This window comes from Pteropus vampyrus, unplaced genomic scaffold (genome assembly GCF_000151845.1).
Source record: "Pteropus vampyrus isolate Shadow unplaced genomic scaffold, Pvam_2.0 Scaffold368, whole genome shotgun sequence".
NCBI lineage: Eukaryota > Metazoa > Chordata > Mammalia > Chiroptera > Pteropodidae > Pteropus > Pteropus vampyrus.
The window spans coordinates 361820-385780 of record NW_011889149.1 but is presented as its reverse complement, the minus strand read 5'-3'; the positions used below and the strand labels follow the sequence as shown (position 1 = coordinate 385780).

Here is a 23961-nt window from a genome sequence, read left to right as displayed (position 1 = left end):
TACAAGGCAAGGTTAACCGAAGCCTGTTAAGAAGGTTCAGATTTGCAGTCTCTTCCAGATAATCACCTCTCCCCACCAAAACCTCTTATTCAGAAATAATTTACAGAAGAACTGCTAAGAGAGTAGAGTCCCCCAGCACGCTGCAACATTCAACGGAACCAGGGCACACGTGTTAAACTTAAGCAACACCGGTATCATACTATGAGCTACAGACTTTTTCCACTAATCTAATTTTTTGCTTCAAAGTTCAATCCAGGATACCATATTGCATTTAGTCACCAAGTCTCAGTCTACTCCTGTCTGTAACAAGGTCTTGTGTTCTCCTTTTTCATGACCTTGATACCTTTGAAGACCGCCGGTCAGGTATTTTGTGCACTGTCCCCTGATTTAGTGTGTCTGAATTTTTCTCATGATTCAACTGGGGTTAAGGATGTGGGGGAAGATACACAGAGGTGACGTGCAATTTTCAGTGCATTGCATCGGAGGGTATGTGATAACAACATGGCTCACTACTGCTAACGTTAACCTTGACCATGTAGTTCAAGTGGTGTCTGGCAGGTCCCTCCACGGTTCAGCTACGTTTTTCCCTCTCCAAACTCTGTTAGAAGCAAGTCACTAAGTCCTGGGGACAGGATTTTAAGCATCACTTCCTGGAGGTAGGAAGATCAAAGAATTTGGGGGTATATGTTGAAACCACAACAGTAATTGATCAACATTTGGGGTGAGATGCTTTGAGACTCTGCAAATATCTCGTTTCTCCTTAAGGTTTTGCCCGTCGATTTTAGCATTCCTCATCGGATCTTGCCTGTTGCAACTGTTACTATGGTGATAGAATGTTTTGTTCAAATGATTACTAGCTTGATTTTAACTTTTAAATATTCAGACATATGGTTTCTGGGCCTCTGTTTATACTCTTGCCCCAGGCCCCTCAAATGTTAAGTGCTTGAGGAAGATACATATTTCATCATGCTTTACGCTTCAAAGGGAACATTCATACTCTCTGGAGCAGTTTCCTTGGGCCGCCGTAACAAAGTACCACAAACTGGGTTGCTTAAAACGACAGATATTTATCCTCTCGCAGTACTGGGGGCCAGAAGTCTGAAATCAAGGTGTCCAGATAATCATTTTTTAAAGGAAACTTTTAGCCAGAATCCCATCCCATGAGAAAGCAATCTTTTCCAGGTTGGCAAGTATTTGATATAGAAGCTGAGCATATTAACGACTATGCCTTTAAAACATGTAGTATTAGGTGCTATGACAAGGTAAAGTCCCACAATACCCCCATGGTTGTCTTCTCAAACAGTGGTTCAAAGAATTCTGAGGCATCTCTCCCAATTCTAAACCTTTCTCGGCCATATCTCTCTCAGTTATTGATTCTCTACATGCCCCCTTCCTCCCCAGATGGGGATCACTGTACGATGAAATGTCGTTCAAATTCACCATTTGGAACCTAGGATACATGGGGCCCGGGCCCAGCAGAGTTTCGTTAGAAACTGTTGGGACTGGGCGGTGCGTGTGAGAAGCCCCCCCAGTTTCCCTCGGGGGCGGGGGCTGGAGGGGAGGATCCCAGCTCCCCAGGAGTGAGGACTTGGCAGGGACGAAGACAGGACTGCGTCTCCTTCAGTTAGTCAAGGCTGCTGTCCTGGGGGTGTCTGCTGGTCTCTGTGCCAGGGGTTCTAAGAAGATGAGCTGTTTCTCAGAGGAACTTGCCCCCTGCTTACAGTTGCTCAATGGTTCCCTTGGTTTCCCAATGCAGGAGCTGGAGACATTTGGCTGGATGTGTATAGGTTGCCCAAGGAGTCTTGGCTCAAGGAAGTGGAGCACCCGCAACTCACCACGAATCCAAAGAAAAGAGTCAGACAGCCGCAACTGGTAGGAAATATCTGTTTCGGCTGCTGTGTTTCTCCCGACCGTTGGCCCATATCTAGCCTAAATCCGCCTTGGAATCCTAAGAGGAAGGGGGCCTTCTGGGGGCTGTAAGAGATGACAGCAGGCACACTGGCCCACGTCTCCCAAATCGATTTGCTTCGGGTAAAGTCAGATGTCGGAAAGCAGAGTGTCTTCAGCTGTAGGTCTCTCGGTGTCTCTGCATTCTGGGCACTGCCTCTCCACCGAGGTCACTCCCAGGCGCTTCTCTGCGAGGAGGGCCTTTTATCCTGACTCCTGCCTCGTGGGTAATTTTTTTCCCGCTCTTGGACTGAAATAATCCTTCCATGCCTACATTCCACTAAATTTCCCCGATTATGGTATAAACAGGTGTTCTCAATATACAGGAGTACATGCGTTCTTCGTATCATTCTCAGGAGGTAGGAACTCTACCGTTTCGATTTCATTATATGTGATCCCTGGGCCTCAAGCCTTGTCTTTAAAATAGAGTTCCTCGTAAATGTTATTTTAAGACTTAATCTGCTCATCTATCCGATGTGCACTTATTATCATCTTTAACCAACACCTAACATTAATGAGTATGCCTTTAAAACATACAGTATTAGGTGCTAAAGCCTTCGTGAAATGATTAACATAGGAGGCCGACACTCACTACCGAGTCACCGATGGGCTCTGAGGAAACGCCTTTCCTCCCCCATGGACGTCTTGGTAGGGGCTGTAGTCCTGTTACTGATGGCGTTACCAGCCCGGAGACCGTGTCCTCTAAACTCTCACAGGATGTATTCCCTGTACCTCTTTTTTGACACCTTTCACATACTACCTTGATTTTCAGTATCGTGTTGTGCGTGAAAGCCCCTTTTCTTAACTAGATAAGTTTCCGGATTATTAAGACCATAGCTTCTGCTTCTTTTTATCAGCCAGCTCCACGGTTATCATACTCAGTGCCCAACAGCTACATTTCTGGAGGGATTCATTTATTATCCAACTGGAAAAAGCACCTTGGAATGGGGGTGGTTTCCCGCCATAACGCACTCAGTTTCCATACACTAAGAAGCAGCTGACTCATGCCAGTTACCGTAGCAGCCCTTATACAATGAGTGACATTCAGCGTGAGTTAAATAAAACTGTCGACGTTGCCAACATATTTTGTCAATCAGAAATATTTGCTTCAGCTCAGATTTCTGTAAAGGTGTCCTCACTGATCCTACCTGTGTTCATTCACGTTCCCCCTTATCGTCACTATTCCTCGTTTCCCCAACGATGTTTTCAGATCCTGGAGAGCAGGGATCACGTGTTAAAATCCTGCAGATACACAAATACTTCCCCTTTGTAGCTACTGAATGAGTAGTTACTCACAAGAGTAACTGGGGGGAAGAGAGAGCATCTCAGAAGATTAAAGCGGGGGGTAGGGGGGCGGGACATACATCAAGCCCACTGTGAATTAATTTCTCATTTTTCCCCTCAGAATACTCTTGATCCCATGAATTCGGATAATTTAGAAATGGTAAGAAATTTTAAAGAAAATCACCGGGAAGATTTAAGTTACGTGTTACAGATTCTTGATTTTGACTTGAAATTTACCTTAAGTACGTTAATAAAATATCCCCCCAGGGCACTATTTTCAGATTCTCTGTAACTTAATCTCGTGCCTCGTCCCTTGAAGCCCTCTATCCTTGAGGATCACTGACCCAAGCTATTTATTCAGAGACGCGTTTCCCTGAAGGGAGGTCTTCAGAGCTCCTCACTTGTATGGCCCCTTCCAAGGCCCTGGACAGCACCACCAAATTTTAACAACGTTTGGAATGCTATGTCCCTGTGATGAATTAACCGATCCATCATTATTCGATGACGCTTTGATCCCTGCTAATATTCTTTGCTCTGAAATCTGCGATGTTAGATATTAACGTAGTCACCCCAGCTTTCTTTTGAGTAGTTTCATGAGATGTATCTTTTTCTAAACTTTTAATATATTTGTGTCTTTATATTTACAATGAGTTTCTTTTTGACAGCATATACTTGGGTCTTGCCTTTTTATACACGTTGACAAAATTCTACCTTTTAATTGGGGTGTTTAGGCCACTTATATTTAATATGACTATTGATGTTTGGGTTTAAAGCTACCACTTTGCTATTTACTCTCTATTTGTCCCGCCTGTTTTTCTTCCTTTTCCCTCTTTTCCTGCCTTCTTTTGTGATGAGTGTTTTTAATGATTCTGTCTTGATCGCCATCGTTGGCTTATCAGCTGTGCCTTTTTCTTACTGTAGGATATAAATGTTTGCTTTAAAGGAGACATTAAGCTGAGTCTTCCCGTTCACATAATGAAGATCAAACCACCTAAACCAGTTACAGGTCAGTATGATTCAACTGCTACCCTCTTCTTTGCCACCGATTTCTCGGTTTTCTCTCTTTGCCTTTTGCCACATTTCCCATCATTTCGATTTATCAGCTGCACTATCTGAAGTACAGGTATAGGGATGAAGAGGAATTTTTTTTAAAGCCGTAAGCTCTGGGACCTAAAGACAAAAAATGATAAATGTTCCAAGGACACAGTTACCTAGCGGAGCTGGGAGACTGAGAAAGAGAGCCCTCTTTCCGGGTGCCAGCTGGAGTTCGTGCATTCCCGTGTTATTTCATGAGTCAGTATCGAGTCCTCACGTGATGTCAGCAACAGGGTCTGTGACTTTAAGCGCAACGATGTATAATGAAACCGGTTTGACCATACGCGAATCGACATGAACAAGACTTAAGTTCCTACAGCCATATCAACATTATAAGGAAATGGCATTTAATGAAACATTATTTGAAGACTGGCTGGCTGTATTTGCTGGGTGCCAGCCAGCACCAAGCCCAGAGATGAGTAGGACACATCGCCTGGGGCCTAAAAGCAGCTGGTCTAGTGAGGGAGACTGGGAGGAAACCAGTGTAGTAGGATGTGATAAGTGAGGCCATGGGGAGGAGCCTCCAGGACTGTGGAGACAGAGGGGGCGTGATTAACTCTTCCTGGGAGGGGAAAAGGCTTTATCAGAAGGAGAGACAGGTTTCAAAGAATAAGTGGGAGCTGATCAAGAGGAGCAGAAGGGAAGTCCAGCGTAGGCAGAGGACACAGGGTGTACCCTCTCGATACTCACACATGACCTCAAAGATGTATCTACAAAAATGGTCGCCGCAGTGTTATTTATGGAGGCAAAAGACTGATCAGATAAAAGCTGGTACGCTCATGCAAAAGAACACTTTTCAACCACTAAAAAGGAAGAGGGAAATACAAGAGGCCGAGAAGAGCTAATTTCCTCTTGTAAAAAAACATGATGACGTGATTTGCTGAGACAAGTTTTATTATAAAGCTACAGTAATTAAGACTAGAAAAACAGATGAGTAATCGATATAAATGTATATGTAATAAATAAATTATAAAAATATAGATAGTAGATAGAAAAATAGATGAATGAAACAGGATCGAGAGGCGAGAAGAGACTCTGGTGTGAAGGGCCACCTGACACCTGACACCTGACAGAAGTGGCGCTCCAGAGCAGTGGGAAAAAGACGGTCCTCTCAATAAGTGAGGCTGTTTGTCCCTGTGGAAACAAAAGAGAAACTTGACCCCTGCCTCACACCATCCACAAAAATAAATGCCGGATGAGTCATAGAAAAAAATATGGAAAGCAAAACAAAGCTTTCAGAAAATAATATAAAACAGTATCTTTATGATCTCTGGGTAGGGAAAGGCTTTTTAAACAAAACACAAAAAGTACTTACAATAAAAGAAAAATTTGGTAAATTTGACTACGTTAAAATTAATCATCCACAGACATCATTAAGAGCATGAAAGAGCAAGCCACATACTGTGAGAAGATAGATAGCTGCAGAACACATAAAACTTATGAATGGTCCATACCCAGACTATATAAATAATTCCTAAAAATGATTAAGACAAAGACAGATGATCCCGTATAAAACAGGCAAGAGATTATTCAAATGGCCAATAAACATAAGAAAGGTGCTTAACATCATTAGTTATCCAGGAAATGCAATAATGAGATACCACTCCACATCCACCAGGAAAGCTAAAATTAAAAGACACCCACCATACATGTCAGTGAGGATGGAGAATAATCAGACTTCCCGTATATTTGGTATTATCTAGTGATGTTGAAGATAATTTACATCCTGTGACCCAGCATTTACACTCCCTTATAGGGTGATCAACCACACCAATCTGCCTGGGACTGAGGGATTACCTGGGTTCTGGGGCTTTCAGTGCTAAAACTAGAAAACCTCTGAGCAAGCCAGGATGAGTTGGTCACCCTACATCTAGGCATATGTGCGACAGGTTTGCAGATAAATGTGTACCGGGAGAGACATATGAGAATGGTAACAGTGTCATGATGCCCGACAGCCCCAAACATGAAACAACCAAAATGTCCATCAACAATAGCACAGATAATTAAATTGTAGTATAGCTGCCTGATGGAATACTACATAGCCATGAAAAGGAAAGCTACAGCTATACACAACAAAATGGATCGATCCCACAAGCAGCAAACAGAGTTAACATTGTATAACTCCATTTATGTACAGTCCAAAATCAGACAAAACAAAGCTGTAGTGTTTAGATGCATATTTAGATAGCCAAAGTAAAATAATGGAATGAAGTGGTTACATAAAAGCCACGAGAATGGCTGCCACTCTTCCCAGAGGGTTGTGACTGGAGAGGGCCACTTGGGATGCTTCTAGGGGGTGGGCAATGCTCTGCTTGTTGACCCAAGCAGAAACGGATGTTTGCTTTATTATTTATTAAGGTATATGTTTATGTTCTTTTCTAAATATTTCACGATAAGAAAAAGGGTTAAAAATGAAAGTAACAACGAAGGAGATATATAATACTGACCTGAAGAGGTCTCTAAGATACTTTGTTGAGGGAATATGCAAGGGGTCCATATGTAGCTGGATCAGGCTCGCCTGGAGGACTTGTTAAAACTCAGTTGCTGGGCCTCGCCCACGGTTTGTTTCTGTTTCAGTAGGTCTGGAGTAGGGCCCGGGAATTTCTGACAAGTTCCCCACTGACCCTGTCAGATCCCTGATGACCTGGGACCACGGTCTGAGAGCTATTAGAGTGGAATATGCTACCTTTTGTTTATTTTAAAAAAGAGTCTGCTTCCGGAAAGTCATGTAAGAACTGATAACAGTGGTTGCCTGGGGAAGGGGACCTCTTGGGCAACTTGAGGGACCTGGGCACCTTCCAAAGAGAGCAGAGTTCTGAAATTTGGGGCGTGAACCCAGAAAACAGATCGCCCAGTTTTACTGTGGATTTAGGAACAGATGGAAAAGAAAGAAAGAACAGGTCTCTGGGAAGGAGACTGACAGGGAAAGTGACTGACAGAGGAAGACAGTTTTTAGGAGGAAGGGAGCTGGCTAAGTGTAAACACAGGAAGGTGGGGAGCCTGGGGGAAGGAGGGGAACACCAGGAAGCGGGGAGCCAGAGGGTCTGACCGATTCTGGAATATTTTCAACCCAGGTACCACATTTAAGAGCCCCCTGGAAGTCTTTGCAAAGATAGAGGACTGCTACGGGCTGGGCTCGGGGCAGAACCACTTCATCAAGGACAGCCAGTGGGAGCAGCAAGCAGCCATCTTCAACGCCACGTACAAGAAGTACCTGGACCTGGACGGGGAATGCGAGGAGGAGCCGCCCAAGTGAGCCGGGAGGAGGCCCAGCCCCGTCGCCCCGCTCCCCGGAACCCCTCAGAGCTTCTCCTCTCTGGGCGCGCACAGGAATCAACCCGAGGACTCAAATTAATCCGGGTCTAAAAGCTCCTGGTTTGGGGGATTTTTCTGAGAACTTAAGCAGATCTTTTGACAAGTTGTATGAAGACTGTTCAACTAGAGTTAGAATAAAGGCTGAGAACGTAAGTTTCCAGAGAGAATAGAATAGCTATGGGGAGGAAAAGCACAGCTTACTTTGCAATTTTATGTATGTATCATCTCTGGAAAAAAAATTTTTTTCCTGATTACCGAGACACCACAGAAGATCCTGGAGATGGAACCATAAGACGCCAGTATTAACATTTTCTCCATTTCCATCCAGTCTTCCTAAATGTGTAATATGTTAACACATAACTATTAAGATTTGTCACTTTCTAACCCCCCGGTCAGCAGGCAGGCCTCACTCACCCCATGGCCTGACTGTAAAAACTGAGCCCAAGCCTCCGAAGCGTCTGCCAGAGCAGGTTTCAGGAGCTGGCTCTCCTCACAGCCCCTGTGGATCCTGCTTCACATGGAAGTGAAACCTCTCACCTTGCTGTCAAGTGGACCTTGAGTTTCCTCACTTCAGGACAGGAAGTCCTAGGGCTAAGCCCCAATGGCAGCTACCTGAGACCCGAACTAGACCCCAGCAAGGTTCACCAGTGGGCAGGCTAACAAGGCATTTAGAAATTTTGCAGGCCAGTTGTTACAACGCTGATAATTGTCCATTTTGGGGGTATTTACATCACAAAAAAAGCTACAAACCCTATAAAATCAGGAAATTGGGGCTTTAAAAAGAGCCAATCTATGAGCACACCACGGGCTGGGCTGCCTCCAGGATAAGAGAGCATCTGTGTACATCACCAAGTCTGGTCACGGAGGGGTCTTCCCTGAGGTCAGGGACGACTCTGCCCAGAGCTGGGTGCTGTTCCGGGCCTGAGAGGCTCCCACGGCTCTGCCCGCCCTGCCCGCCCTGCCTTCAACAATGTGCCAGGCCCAGCACACAGCATGCGATCTGCCTCTGGCTCTGTAACCCTGGGAGGGTCCATCCTAACTACCCACTTCTGGTCCTAAACTGAGGCCTAGGAGTCTGCCGTGGTTCTGACAGGTGTCTCTTTCCTTCCCAGTATGGCCACGTTCCATTTCCTCCTTCCGAGCTGCATAACTGTGATGCCAACAGAGGTCAAGAGCCCTGCAGGTAAATGAACATGAAGCAGGTGGTTGTCCTGGGCACATGGCCAGTCACCTTGGGGGAATGCCTCAGCAAGCCCTCCGGCAGAAGCTCCACACAGCAAACCCTGCGTGACGGGAGGGGACAAGGTGGAAAGTAGGTGCTGGCTGTCCTTGAACAGTTCCTGGTTGGATCTGTGGCCCCCAAGCCCAGATTCCCTGATAATGGAGGCTGGCACTGTCTTCAGGGGGTGACCGCCACAGAGGAGGGAATGAGCACGCATCCCACCAGGCTGCTTCTGGATAGGAATTCACTTGGTAGAAGATGTTATTTAAAACACTGAGAGCCAAATGGACATGAATGATCTAGAAGGTGTGAAAGCAGCCAAAGTCAGGTGACCGTTGTCCCTGCCCAGGCAGGCAAGCTGGCCCTAGAAACAGCCCTTCTTGGGGGTGCCCAGCCCCTCCTCCCCAGGAAGCGCACCCTTCTGTCGGGTGCCGCCTATTAGAACCACTTCTGATTTCAAACCGACTTCTTCTTGGGCAAATACCTTCCACACCAACCAACAGCCACCCAGACTCCTCGCGTGACGCCCCTTTCCTCTCTTCTTTCCCAGGGGTAGCCTGTGTCCTTGGTGTCCACTGGACTGGATGTCACAACTTCTTCCTCTACTCACTTAACCGGACCCTGAAGGATAAAGTCGGTACTGCACCTCTGACGTGGGAGCTGCCCAAGCTCGGGGCCCCCAGAGCATGCCCTTCTTCAGCCTAGCTGGGAGCCTGTGACTGACACCACGGTGTCACTTCAGGGGACCAGATCTGTGCAGGCGGAAGTGGGTGGCTCAGTGGTGTGATCCCACCCCACCCCCAGTCGCCTGATGCCCCAGTCCCCCTGATGTCTCATCTGACACACAGAGCTAATTAACTACGCCGTCGCTTTCTACTGCACGCATCTGCCGTGAACAGCAAAATCCAGTGTTTTGTATGTGAAAGCTCTTTGCAATTGAAAGGCACTTAGGAAACATGGGTGGTCATGGGCTTGCTTTTTACAAATTCATGGAAGCAGCTTGCGTGAGCAAGTTCGCTTTGACCCAAGTCCTTGAACTGGTACGCTTACATTATACTTTACAATTATACTTCAAAAGTACCATTTAGAAATTCACGAAGGAAGAATTGCTTTTCTTCCGTCCCTTTCCCAGGCACCCTGGCTTCTAACCTCGACTTCTGCTCTGGGGCAAGTCACTTATTTCTCAGCCTCAGTCTCTCCATCTGGAAATTAGGGGTGCTAACAGGACCCACCTCATAGGATCCGCATGGGAATTAAATAAAACGATGCGTGTAAAGCGCTCACCACAGTGTTAGCGCCTAGTCAGCGCTCACTGAATGCCAGCTGTGGTGTCACGGTAGTGTGACTTGTCACACTCTCTTGAGGAAAGAGATGGCACTGCACAGACAGCGGAGGGATGGTGAGTCCCAACAGGTGCTCCCACCCGCGTCCCAGACGGGCAGACTAGTCTGGGTCTCCGGTTGGCCAAGTGGAGGCGATGGCTAGGTGTGGGGTCTGGGGGCCACCTGGTGACCGGTATGTTCCTCACTAGACCCTGAGGGCGTGTGGCCCTGTGCTGCGCCCATCGCCGTCTCTCAGCTCAGCTACTCTTCCTCCTACCTGGTGCTGGCCTGTGAGGACGGCGTGCTCACGGTGTGGGACATGGCTGAAGGTGAGCCCCGACCGCTGCCCGGCATCTGGGTGGATCTGCAGGTACTGAGACTCTGGGAAGCTCTGAATTCCTGCAGGTTCTGGGCCTTCTGTTAGATCCTCTGCTTTCAGCTCATTCGTTCATTCAACCAACATTTACTGAATATAACCCTGGTTAGTTAGCGAGTGCTCGCTCTGTGCCCGGCCCTGTGCCAGGTCTCCGAAGTCCGACCAGCACCTTCACCATCACCCTCCAGCATGGCAAGTGAGATCACAGTGGCCTTGGCCCTTGTCCTCCTGGTCCCCGTGCCCTCAAAACAAGCAAGTCTTCCTTCTTGCCCTTCCACCCCACCCAACGACAGGAACCTTCCTGAGATCCTGGGTCCAGCTTGGCAGGTGTAGAAAAGCAAAGGTATCGGTTTATCCCACGTCAGCCGGCCTCTAAGGGAGTGTCCCTCTTTCACCAAACTTTTTAAAAAAGCAACAAATCAAACAGTGGTTTGTCATTTTACAATTGGATGTGTGGTTCACTTGAGAGTAAAGGTGGCCTTCTTCCCTGGTGACAGGCGAGTTGGTGAGGAGGACCAGACACGGTGCCCTGTTTACTGGGGAGCGTGTGATTCGACAGCAGAGCTGGCTGTCCCAAGGGGGGCTTCTGTCAAGTCGGTGATGTGCTTCCCTCGCCGGGGCTCTTTCCATCTGAAGAATTCAGTGGTTATGTCAAACCGGGAGACATTCTCCCCACATGCCGCTAGGATAAACGTGGCTGAAGGCCCTCCTGGATTTTACCGATCGCACCCACAGCAGCACTGTAACACTGAAAGATATTTCAAGGGCAAACGAATCATTGCGACTTCACGATTTCTTTCCCAATAGCTTTTCATTTTTCCGGATACTGAGAAATTCTTCCTGGATACTCGCCCCGTCCCCAGCTCCTCTCCATGCTTAGCAGGGGTCCCCCTGAAGGGGGCGCTCACTGCGGGATTTTGCCCAGGTCACAGCCCTTGCGCCCAGGCCTGCATCCTTCTGTCTCCTCTCTGATCTGCTTGTATGCTTGTCCATTCCAGGATTCCCTCTTGGGGTCGTCGCTCTCCCTGAGGGATGTTTCTGCCAAAGCATTATCTTCCTAAAATACTTCTTAGTCCTCGAAGGACAGAACGTATATCCTGAGAGTCTACCGAAATCCCAAGTAATGTGTGTGGTCCTGTGCACAGACGCTTCTCTCCATCTGGTGGTAGCCAAAGGGACCCAAGAGCCCACCGTCAGCGTGCTTGTTGAGAGGTCAGTGGCCCCCGGGCAGGATGGGTAGGTGATCTGCCAGACAGATGACGCTGGTTAATGGCGAAACGCTGAGCACCTCGCCAGCCAGAGTCCACCTTCCTCACAGCGACCACTCTCCCGACGAGCTTTGCAGGACCCCCAGCGTCTTTTAGATGTGGGTATACAGCGTGCTTCTAACAAAGTCGTATGCCGGCACAAATGACGGCCTTCACCTCCCCCGCACGGCCAAGAGGGTCATTTTTGCCAAAATAACCTGGTTCGCCTTTTATCAGTTTCCCCAAGAACTCTCTCTTTTTTCAGCTGTGAAGTGTTTTATGCATGCCAATGATCTATACGATATGGGGGAGGGGAGGGGAGAGGGAGACAGACTCCCATGGAACCATTACTGACTGAGCTTAAGTAGGTCGTCTCTAATTCGGTTGAGGCTGTGTCCTTCTCCCTGATCGTATCCTTCCCGCTTCTCCTCAAAGGTAACCACCTCGCTCATGATCTCTCACTGTCTACAACAAACTACCCCACACCTCAATGGCTTAAGAGAACAGTCATTGGTTAGCCCGATTCTGTAGGTCAGCATGTGGGCCGGGCTCAGTTGGCCAGTTCTTCTGCTTCTGCTGGGTCTTGCTTATGCTCACACGTGCCTGGAGCAGCCGGCAGCCTGAGCGAAGGGCCGGGTGGTCTAGATGGCCTCACTCACATATCTGGCAGATTGCAGGCTACTGGCCAGGGCACTTGGTTCTCCTCCTTCTGGCCTCTCCCACAGGCGTTGTCACCTGGTAGCCTAAGGTCCCCAGCAACAAGTGAGGGCAGCCAGTGCGCCCGAATGCTTTCCAAGCCTTTGCTTGCGTGACCTTGGACAAAGCACGGCGCGTGGTCACACCTGCATTCAGGCAGTGGAAAGACAGTGGAAAGACTCCACCTTTTGATGGGCGTCGCTGCAAACATTATGGCCAGTTTTTTTTTTTTTTTCAATCCACCACGTCGTTTTCCTAAATTCATGTCTCTGCTCTCCTTTACGGAGTAACCTCATCCACGTGCCCGTGTCCCCAAGCAGAGCACTGCTCGGCTGTGCATGCTGAGGAAACGTGTAAATGGCGTCGCAGTCTTTGGTTTTGCCCACTTGTTTCTCATGCTATTTATTCTGTAACTTTCTTGGCGCGGCGCTGAGTTTCCTCGCCGCCCGGCGTCCCACCGTGTGCATCAGATTCTCAGGCGTTGTCCCACCAGTGCTGGTTTGCACTGCTCCCAGCTTCCGCTCCTACAAACGGCCTACAGCGAACCTCCTGATGCTTACGTACAAGAGTTTCTCCAAGAAAAGGCCGAGGAAAGGAGAGCGAAACTTTCGAACTCTTCGAGGATGAATGCCTTGGGTCTTGTTTCCCACAGGCCTGTGAAGCACCCTGAAGAAGCCATCTGTGCAGTGGTCCCTGTCCGAACCTTGCCTGGCATGGTAGGTTCCTGATGCCGCTCATTCCTCTTCGTGAATGTGTTCGTGTTTCTCACAAATATCTGCGGAAGGCCGATCACGTGCTCGGCACTAGATCAGATCTGGGGCTCCCAGAAGGGACAGAGGAAGTCCCCCATGACCAGAGAGCGAGGTCACCTAACTCGACCTGCAGAGGCTGGTGGGTGGAGGGGCACCTCTTCTGGCGGTGGCAGGACAGCTGAGCCACGGGAGCTAAGAAGGCAGCACCACGGAGGCAGGAGGACAGTGCGTGTCCAGGACCACAGGGAGGTCATGCAGCTGCAGGGGCAGAGCCTGTGGGGTGTGGAGCGGGAGGAGGCTGGTGATGCCATGCGGCCTGCAGCACCACGGGGAGTTGGGGCAGCGGGAGGCCGGCGAGGGAGAGGCGTGAGACGGACTCCACCAGGCGGGGCTGCCTGTGCCGAGGCCACGGGACGGGAGGCAGAGGCGGCTCCCGCGGCGGGAATGAGTGGTTGCCCGTGTGGTGCTGCCCAGGGCGAGGGAGCTCTCGGGGAGCCCGGTGCTCAGCAGCGGTTAGAGGTGTTTAAAGCTGGGGACCGGCGGGTCCCCCCAGTCAGAGAGAAGTGGTGAGTGGAAGAGGTTCCCTGTGGGTACTACTATCAGTGACAGGACAAAGGAAACGAGCCGACGCGGTGACAGGGAGGGACGCTTCGGGGAAACCGGGAGAGCGCCCCTGGGAGCTCAGAAAGGAGGCTGAAGGCGGTGAAGCACAGTGTCCTGAGCCGAACACAAACCAAGCACCTCACGGAGACCAGTGTCCATGGCGGGGGACAGACGACAGATGGGAACGGGGAGGTGGAGGAGCAGAGACTGAAGACAGACTCTTTCGGACACACACTGAGTGTGGGAAAGGAAACGGCGTGGCAGCTGGAGGAGGACGCAGGGTCCAGGAGGGTCTTCGATCAGAGCGAGTTTTGTAGGTTCCTCTCCAGGGAGGAAGAGCCTGCGCAGGAGACAAGCCCCGTCTAGACCTCAGGCGAGGAGGGGCTGATGGACTGCGCGGGGACCCCCCGAGGAGCGGGGAGGCAGGGGCATCCGCCCAGATGCGGAGCTGAGTCCTGGCCAGCTGTGTTGGCCCAGCTCTGCGGCAGAGATGCTGGGGCGGAGGGGGAGGGGGCCAGACACAGCACCTGGACAAGGGCCTGCTGCGGCCGGTGGCACCAAATGGGTGATCACACACTCCTGTCACTCCCCTGAACAGGGTCCAGAGCATGTATGTTGTTTTCATTTTTTTTATGTCCAGCTGACTCTTTTTCCATACTGGGGTGACTGGCACAGTAGAGAAGTCCCCATTCATTGTCATCCTGCTTCCCAGGTGCTGACCTTCTCCAGGGGCGGCTCTGTGCACCTCCTGGACGTGGCCAAGCGTCAGATCGTCTGTGCCTTTGCCCCGCCCAGCCCCCGCCGCCTGGCGCTCCCCTGGAAGCCAGCGTTTGTCGTGTCTTCACACCATCCGTGTTTCCTGCTCCGAGGTATGGAAGGGGGACCATGAGGACTGCTGCTCGGACCGGCGGCCGCTGACCATTTCCTTCTCAGTCCTGTCACCAAGCCTAGGGTGACCCTGCCCAATCTGCTCCCCACTCTTTGTCCCTCCGCCGCCACAGGCCAAGTCCTCCCCAGGCACTGAGATGAAACGCCAGGCAGGCCTTCTCTGTGATGGGGTGAGCCCCTCACAGCCCAGCCCCAGTGACCAAACGTTTACCAGCAGAGAGCAGTCCCCACCGACCCCCAGCTCAGGCCACAGAGGCCACGGGGAAAGTAATCCTCACACAGCGCACAGCATTCTCGTTTCATCTCAGGAGACCGTCCAGATGAGACGGAGCCCACGGACGACACCGAGGACAGCCACAATTCTGTCTTCTATTTCCATTTCAACGCCTACCCACTTCTGGAGAACATCTTAAGGAACTGCAGCGTTTCTCGAGTTGACCTGACGGAAGACATGGCCTTCCGCCACGTGCTGCCCTTGGAGAAAAGATGCGAGAACTTGCTGCAGAAGAGGTAGAGTGCTGGGTCCGGCCCGCCGGGCCCCTGGGTTGGCTGCGATGAGAAATCGTGGCGCTGGTTTGGTGGTCAGAGCCTCCCAGGATGTCAGTGCTCGCGGCAGTGAAGGGTTCCGCCAGCTCACAGCCCGGAGCCACACTCCGACTCGCATTCAGATTGCTAGAGGAGGAGTGACCTAGAGTTCAGGCTGACAGGAAAGAACGCTTCCAGCCGGGGTTTTTGTCCTGTCCAGACTGTCTTTTCTTTCCACTTTCTCAATTTTTTTAAAAGCATATTTGGGTTATTAGACACAGTCACTAAAGCAGGGCTTGGCAGACCATGGCCTGTGGGCGAAATTCAGCCCACGGCCTGTTTCTGCGTAAAGGAAGCGTCATTGGAACAGTCAGGCCCGTCTGTTCACACGTGATCTCTGGCTGCTCGTGTGCCCAACAGCAGAGTGAACAGTGGCACCAGACACAGTGCGGCCCACAGAGCCCCCGGTTCAAGAGCCCTTCCCTTTACCCACCGTCTAGATCAGCGGTTAGGCCTGGCCTCTGTCCTCTTCCCTGCCCCCTCCAGTCCTGCCAGGACCCACTTGCATTCCTTTCTGCTTATGAAAGCCTGACGGAGTGGCTCAGTGGCTCGGCCCATTGTGGAAAGCAGGTGTCTCTTCTAATCCATCCACAACGGATTTCCGGGGGCTTGCAAATACTCGTTGACGCTTTCTGCCGTGATCTGACCATGTATTTTAGGTGGAAGGAGTCATTAGTGGCCCCGGGCCGGCCACTACAGGTCCCTTCCCTTCCAGGCACTTGCTGTCCTTCCGTAACATGAGCTCTGAGATTCTGACATCACGAATCTCCCTAATGCCCCTGCACAACCACTTCCTTTCTCTACTGACTCTTTTCTCAAGAGGAATGAAGCAGATGCTCAGGTTTTCTGACCGCCACTTACTGCGAGAACTTGGGTGAGTTACATGACCTCTCAGAGCCCCAGTTCCCTCATTCATTCAAAAAATATTTATCGAGCACCTACGACATACCAGGCCGTGTTCTGGACACTGCAATGATGCCTGGTCCCGGGTGTTATAGGTATTCAGTGAGATAATATCTACGAAGTGCTAGGCATAGGGTGGTGGCTCAGTAAATGGGAGGTACGAGAATGGGTCCTCCCCCTATGATGGGTCCTCTCTCCGTTAGTCCAACTTCATGCCTGGGGAGAATTCTAAACACCACCACAAAGGCGCACCACTGCCCCTCCCTTCGTGACTGCGGCTGACCTGCTGCATTTAGTTCCGGCCAGGCCGTGCCAGGTTGCTTGGGTGGCTTTCAGTGTCTCAGGACGGAGGGAAGCATGCTATGTGGAGGAGGAACATGGCCAGTGGGTGGACACTGAAGGAGGACAATGAAGAAGGGGACAGCGGACACCTCCCCTGATGAAAGATCTACCCAGAACGCTTTGCTATTCCTCACATGGAGGTTTATTTTGACGCTTGATGACGTGTTCTTAGGAGGTGCAGCTGAAAAAGTTAAGGGCAAAGTATTACAATGTCTACAAGTTACTTTCAAGTGCATCCAGGGAAACATTTACAGAGAGGGCCAGAAAGAGAAAATGCTAACAGTGGGTGAAAACCACAAAAATATTTATGGAGAGAGACAGAGAGAAAAAGGGGGAGAGAAAATGTTAGCAATGGGTGAACGTTAGGTGAAGCCTTCATCGCACTACTTGCAACTTTTCTACAGATTTGAAATTTTCCAAAATAAAAATATGGGAGAATTCACAAAGTAATATTTACAGTATAACTCTGATATTGAGTAAAAGAGAGAAAACTGGAAATGTGTACATGAATAGTAATAGTAGTTATATTTGGGTGATAAAGTATGCATTATTGTTTTTGGGGTATTGTCCCTACTTGTAACTTTACCACAAAAAAAGCTCTTGCTTGGTAAAAGCCCCGAGAACTCCTTGTTTAATGAGCCTGTTTCCATTTCTGTCCTTTCTGTCAAAATCCCTCCTTTTACTGGCCTAGCAAAGGGCAAGCCACCCCACTTTACCCGAAGCCAACTGGCCACGCTACCCAGGGGGAACAGGCCACAGGCGACCAGCCCAGCTCTGGGCTCACCTCCTGCCAAGCAGCAGAGGGCCCGACAAGTTCAGGAAGCCTCAGTCCCTAATCGACACTCCTACCCTCCGCCACGGGGTGGGGTGCCGGTAGAGGTTAGCACTCAGACCCCTGCTGAACCCTACTTAGCCAGTGAACCTGGCTTCAAGTGGAGGACTAATACTCTAACAGAGTTGCTCCCCATTGTAAACGCTTGTGTTCATTATTTCCGACATACGTTATATGTGTACTTGTAGAAACTTAGAGAACAGGACAATGCAAAAAAGGAAACTTAAATAATCCATAATCCCGTCACCAGAAACAGCAGCAACACCACTAATATATTAGTGTCTGTCCAGGCGTTTTCCCTCGGTGTTTTTACTAAGTTAAGATCACATTTCACATTCACTTTTTACCTGCTCTAAGAAGGAAAAGCCAGTCCTTTCTGCCCTGACTTCCTCCAGCCTCTTCCACCTCCTCCCTTCTAACTGTCTCTCCTTCCTGTCAACATAGCTTAGCTCTCAGGTCACCCTTCCCCCACCTCCCCGGTAAGGCCCCAGAGCACTGGGTGGGTGGAGAAGGCTGCCTTCCCGGGAACCTTTGGCAGAGCAGAGGGCTGGAGTCACCAGAGCAGACCAGGTGGGGCCCTGGGGGACAAGGGCAGGGCTTGGGGCTGACCAAGCAGTGGGAATTTAGGGACCCAGCAGGAGCTGGGAGGGGACGTACTGTGTGGTTGTGGTAGGCCCCGCTGGAAGGAATGTTGGCTTGGACCTCATCGCAGTGTTACGATCACACCCCTGGTGACAACCCATTTCCTGAATTGGGTCCCAGCAATAAGCTGGGAAACACTATCATTTAGGGAAGGCTTTCCTGCTCTACTTGCTCTGAGGTCGATATCCAAGGCTTTCAAACTAGCATACCTACTCCATTTTATTACGAAACATTTCAAACACATGGCAGCTTTGAAAAATTTCAGTGAACACCCCCACACCCCAAACCTAAATTCTGTCATTAACATTTTACTCTTGTTGTTTACCACTCATATCTGTGTATGTCCCGAAGATTTTAATCCTACTTTTTCCTATATTTTATAGTGTGTGTCTGTAAGTTTCCATTGGCTCTAAAGCTAAGTGAAACTTCAGGGCAATGGGCTCATGTGGCAATCTCAAAGTTTCACACTTGCAATACTCTGTCCAAACTGTTTTTGCAAAATCTGCCGAGACTTTCGTAAGGACGGCGTGGGTTGGCGCCCGGGCTTCGGGGCTTTGAAAGGAGGCCAGTTAGTGCTAAATGTGGCACATCCCCTGCTGCCGGCCCCAAGCCTGGCGTCTGCTCCCATGCAGCCCGGGCCTCTGGGGCACCATTTCGATCTGGCTCCACTGCCTCAGCGTGTGCCATCTCCGGCTGCGACAAACTTTTGACAAGACAGACATTTCGGGACGGCAGGAAGGAGACAGAAATTGTCTCTCTCTCCCTTTATTCTCTGTGGAACCCAAGGCCAGGAAAGGTGCAGGTTCTACCCACCCAGCTTTCCGCCACAGGCGGGCTCCTGGGGTGACCTAACAGGCCTAGGGCCCACAGTGTACGTGGCCCCCTTGGGGAGGGGTTGGGCAGGCCCTGTGTGGACACCAGGCGACATTTCCTGTGAGGCTGAAGAAGGGGGGCAAGAGGTGGTGTCCAGAGACCCTTTATTACTATCCCTAGGGTGGGAATGGTGGGTCCATCCCAACTTTCCTTTGCCCTTCTTGAGAAACAGAGAGATAATTCCCTGGAAAATTATCTAGAGGTGCACAGGCCTCAGCCGTGCAGTTAGTCAGTCTACCTGAAGTCAAAGGCTTTCCGCGGGGACTGTAGGTGCGCCATGTCCCCTCCCCCTTTGCAAATGCACGGCCCGTCTTTCCGGACGTTGTACGCACACACCTCATCTGTCCCTTGCAAACATCAGACGGCAGTCACACGCTGTGTTACACCGTCACGGGAGGGAGAAACCTCTGCTGCTGCTGGTGGAGGGAGGGGCTCTCAGGCTCCACAGGGGACTTTCCCAGGGGGGCCCTGCCAGTCAGTGCCCAGCCTCGGATGAGCCCGGCATCCTCCCCGCTCCCTCCTCGGCCCAGAGCACCACCTCGGGAACTGCACTGCGGCCACGCTGGTCCCACCCGGGCCGCCCTGCCCAGCTTCCACCTGCTCCCTCCACAAGGCAGGCTCTCCTGCCACCTCTCCCTGCTGGACAACCCCGCCTCCGCTTGCCAGGGCACTGCAGTCCCAAAGGGCCGCCCTCTCGCCTGCACCACCAGGGTCACCCACATGCCCTACCGCCCGATTCAGAGAAAGAGGCACCCTGCTCACAGCGGCCAACTCTGCATGCAGCGTGAGGGGTGGATCCTAGACTTCTGATTTTTCTGTATTGAACATGCATTTGTTATTTAAACGGAGAAAACATCCTCTTGTTTTTTAAAAGACCCAACGGCAAACGCTCTGTCTTCTGGGCGCACCCCCAGCAGGGCCCACCCCTGCCTCCTTCCAGCATTTTCTCTCTGTTGCACTTACATGCCCCGTGTCACAGATGTTCTCTCACTCGTCACCTTTATGACACTGTGGAGAGGGAGGGGCAGGGTTGGTCACTGGGGTTGTCCCAGCACTTGCACCAGTGCCTGTCACTTAGCAGATGCTCAAGAAATGCTCAGTGATGGAGCTGCTGGCATTCCGGTGTTTTTAATGTCGGTCCATGGAGACAGACTCGCTTTCTTAACCTCACTGTGCCGTCCCTCACTGTCCTCCTCACTTAGAGTGCTACCTCTGAGTCATTCGGCAAAGGTGTGTCAGGTGCCTTCTGTGCCCCAGCCTGAGTCCTGAAGACACAGAGATGACATGTCATTTGGAGCCCCTAATATTAGCACGGGGTGTCGAGATCACCCCTAGGGACTTGAGAGCGGAAGTAGGGAACAGGGCACAAAGCAGGTTCCTCTCAGCTCTAACCGTGTGCCCCGCAGGTTTCAGAAGCTGGAGAACAAGGTAAAGGAGCAGGAGCACTGGACGCGGCTACGCAGGTACTCCTTGCTTCTCCAGAGAGAGAACTTCAGGAAGTGACTGGGCCGTGGCCCTGGGCTCTCCGAAGAGGTTTCAGCCACAGGCAGGCTTCTCCCCAAGAGGCCCTGAAGTGAAGAGACACAGCGACAAAGGGCTGCAGCTCAGTAGGTCCAAGGGGCCTGGACTTGCAGTCTGGTAGCTCGAAGAGCCAGTCAGGGGAGAGGTGCTATTTTGTGGGGTTTCAACCACTGTGCCGCTTGGCAGAGCCCTCAGGCAGACAGATGCCTCACTCAAATAAACAGACATTGTTTCTACACTGCAAAGCTGCTGTGGTGTGTACAACTTCACTGCCCTCTCCTCCCAGTCCAGACCCCGGGAGGGCCCAGGCACTGTTTTCCTAGGACACCGTGTGGTGCCTTTGAGTACTGCAGGTGGTTCACGTGTCTTAGCCTCCCCCGTGATAAACTGCCTGTGGAGGCCCCTGCATGCTAGGTTTTTGATGGCAACTTCTTGTGTGTCCTCATCCACCTCCTCCCCTGGGTCATGCACATGCTCCTTGTTGGCATGACACCTTCCTCACAGCGCTGGTCCCGACTAGCTAAATGTCCCCTAGACGAAGACACTCTCTTTCCTCCATCCCGGGTTCATAGTGTGACCCTGACACGACCCTGAGTACATGTCTTGGGTACAGAACGACCGGCCTAGCTACCCCTCCTCAACACTGGCCCATCCAGAATGAGCATCTGCACAACACAGCTGTCTCAGCAGGAGCAACGTGTGTGGTCAACAAGCAGAAGCATGTTTCCTGCCCATGTGCCCTAGGCTTTATGTCACACGAGAGCTGCACGCACGCATGCCTGCCAGGGCAGTTCCAAAGACCGGATCTGTCAACCACCACTCACAGCCGTCCCTACTCCAATAGCCACATACTGGCTTCATGAACAATTCGACCTTTTCTGTCCTTCATCATCCTGCTCTGGAAAACAGCACACACCCGCCTCCCGGCAGCTCTAAGGCTAAAATGACTTGAAAATAGATGAATTTAAAGTCCTAAGCACAGAGATTGGCCCAAGGTCACTGCTCTATAAATGGCTTTTTCCCTGTCATGTGAGTACTGATGACTCAGGCTGTGCAAGCATCTCTGAGGGAAAGGAGGGCTGCATGGCTGACTGGCGGTGACCACAGTGCAAGCTGTGCCCTGTGCTGACACCATCACTCACTTACTCCCACCTTCAAGCAAGCGTGTGCGCAGATGGCTCTGGACCAGGGCACCCTTCCAGGTCCTCAGGTGAGGTGAAACACCAGCCACTACCCTCTGTCCTTGAGACAGGCTGGTATTTATCTGTCACAGGAGCAGTGCACCCATGGGTGAGCACGCAGGCTCTGGAGTCACATCTGGATCCCAATGCCAGTGCCGGCAGGATACCGGTGAGCCGCTTCACTTCACTCTCCCATCCTTACGATGGCCGCATCAGCTGGAGCTTACCCCAGGTTAGCTGAGAACTGAGAGCGAGCATGCGCCCACGGCTCACCTACCTGGACGCTGGCGTCCTGTCCTGTCCCTCTGAACGGGCGCTCAGGGCTTCCATGGGTGCAGTGGGGCTGGCCCAGGAAGGGTGGGGCTGGGGAACGCTGGGAGGCCACCCTTCCCAGCTCCAATCCTTGGTCTTATTAGCAGGAACCTGTTAATGAAAATCACACCCAGGTGCTAATAAACAGCAGGACAGCGACTGACTCTGAGGGGGAGGAGAGGGCCTCCACAGGGGAGGGGCTGGCCAACGAGCCCCACTTATCTGTGAAAAGACTTGCTAATAACTTTAATTCCCCATCCTAAACCGTGGGGCCTTTGACATGCAAATAGATCTTCTAAACCTGGTAGGTTCCTGGGGAAGATGTCCCATCTACTCCTCTTAGGGTTCTGGGAGGGGTGGTGAGATGGGGTGGAGGTGCTCAGTGGGAGTGGGGTGGTTGTGGGCGTGTGAGGTCCCGCCCACACTGCAGGGCCTTTGCTTCGGTAACCCACTCTCTGCAGCCGAATGTGGCCAGGTTGGGCCTAACGCACAGGGTAGTGACCCCCACCCCACTCTGAATTACTGCCCCTCTTGGCCAAGGCTGGAGCCCTGAGGTGTGAATGGATAAACTGTGGTCTATACATACAATGGACCACTACTGGTCAATAAAAAGAAACATCCCCTTGTCCACCTTGCACACCCAGGCTTGACTGCTCATCCGACCCCATGACTCAAGCCAAGCTCCATCCAAGTCCATCCAAGTTCAAGGTTTCCCTCTCCCCATACAACGCTGCCCTAATCTGAATCCAGCCAATGCAGGTAGGTGTGGCTGCCTGGCCTGGTCAGCTGTATGGACTTGGATGCAACCAGATGGGGCCTTTGTCTCACCTAGGCCTCTGGGAGGTCCAGTTACATAAACTCAGGACTGGCCCACTGATGTTATTTTACATCCCTAAACCACATGGGAAGGAAACCTGAGTGAAGGGAGATGGGAAAATCTCAGAGTCCTGGCCAGGATACTCTAGAACAAGGGGAATAAGGACTTGGGACATGTGAAACGGCCCCAGAATGAATGGCGCTAACGAAATCCTACGCACACCAGAGTGCTAATCCTTGCTTTAGCCTTCTGTAAAAAAATTTGGGTATAAGATGTGTAAAAGATCTGACACGCTAAGCACCATACGTTTTCACTAAAAAAATGTCTTTTCCAGAGATACTTTGGTTTTCTCTAGCACCCCACCAGGTTCAATAAAAGACTCCATTTTCTGCCACTTTCCCATATGAAGTGTCTCCCCACTTCCAGGCCCACCCATCTGGAACAGGAGGTGCTAAGCCACCAGGCAAGGAGGAAGGGTTCTGGGCCTGTGTGCTCTGAAGATTCCAAGAAACCCTCTCAACTCTACTATGTTCTTCTCTGGAGGAAAGGGAGGGACCTTTGTGTCCATATCAGAGAAAGAAATAATTGCCAATTGACACCAGCACAGTTTATTCACAAATAAATAAATACACACTAAGCAGAGCCTCCTGCCTGCCTAAAAGTGTCTACTCTATGGGACCCTCCATCGGGGAGGTTCGTCCTGGTTGGGACAGGCTCTCACCCTCAAGAATGCCCATGCCAGCATCGCCGGTGCCCAGGGCCAGGACTGGGAGTCTGGAGAGGAGCCGCTTCGAGGGTGCTGAGGCCAGAAAGGCCTCAGTGCTCCAACAAGGCCCCAGTTGTCCGTCGTCACTTCAACTACTCAGGCCGGTGGCCAGTCCAGGGGCGAGTGGGGCGTCCAGGTCTCCAGCAGGGCCAGCACGTCGCCGGGAAAGAGCTGCGGGGGAGAAACGGAACGGCGTGGCCCTCAGCGCTTGGCCACGGGGCGTGGCTGTCCGCGCTCGTGGGCTCCACTCTCAGGGGACCGCGTCCTCTCCCTCCCGTCGCCGCGAGGGCGCCCTGGCAGCCGCGCAGAGACAGTCGGTGCCCCCCACACAGGACGGCGGCACAGGGAGGTACTAACCGGAGACGAGGGGCCCGGCTCCATCGCCTGTTCTTCCGGGAAAGCCGCCTCGTCGTAGAGCACCGGCGGGTCACACGGCTCCG

The 23961-nt window shown here is 51.3% G+C and overlaps 2 protein-coding genes across 2 annotated transcripts in view; one reads left to right on the top strand and one right to left on the bottom strand.

Annotated features, from left to right (window-relative positions):
- The window catches only part of WDR93 (WD repeat domain 93), a 28381-nt gene extending 7703 nt beyond the window's left edge, over window positions 1-20678 (top strand). Inside the window, exons 6-17 of the mRNA XM_023522995.1 lie at window positions 1682-1872; window positions 3353-3391; window positions 4153-4237; window positions 7401-7578; window positions 8754-8824; window positions 9414-9500; window positions 10395-10514; window positions 11560-11773; window positions 13157-13220; window positions 14572-14728; window positions 15056-15257; window positions 20331-20678. Of these exons, the coding sequence (XP_023378763.1) occupies window positions 1682-1872; window positions 3353-3391; window positions 4153-4237; window positions 7401-7578; window positions 8754-8824; window positions 9414-9500; window positions 10395-10514; window positions 11560-11773; window positions 13157-13220; window positions 14572-14728; window positions 15056-15257; window positions 20331-20427 (1505 nt within the window). The 3' untranslated portion in view covers window positions 20428-20678. The remainder of the gene's footprint in view (window positions 1-1681; window positions 1873-3352; window positions 3392-4152; window positions 4238-7400; window positions 7579-8753; window positions 8825-9413; window positions 9501-10394; window positions 10515-11559; window positions 11774-13156; window positions 13221-14571; window positions 14729-15055; window positions 15258-20330) is intronic.
- PEX11A (peroxisomal biogenesis factor 11 alpha) overlaps window positions 1-23961 on the bottom strand; it is a 38483-nt gene extending 14522 nt beyond the window's left edge. The window contains exons 1-3 of the mRNA XM_023522977.1: window positions 23879-23961; window positions 23477-23692; window positions 21904-22049 (exon numbers count right to left, since the gene is read on the bottom strand). Of these exons, the coding sequence (XP_023378745.1) occupies window positions 21904-22049; window positions 23477-23500 (170 nt within the window). The 5' untranslated portion in view covers window positions 23501-23692; window positions 23879-23961. The remainder of the gene's footprint in view (window positions 1-21903; window positions 22050-23476; window positions 23693-23878) is intronic.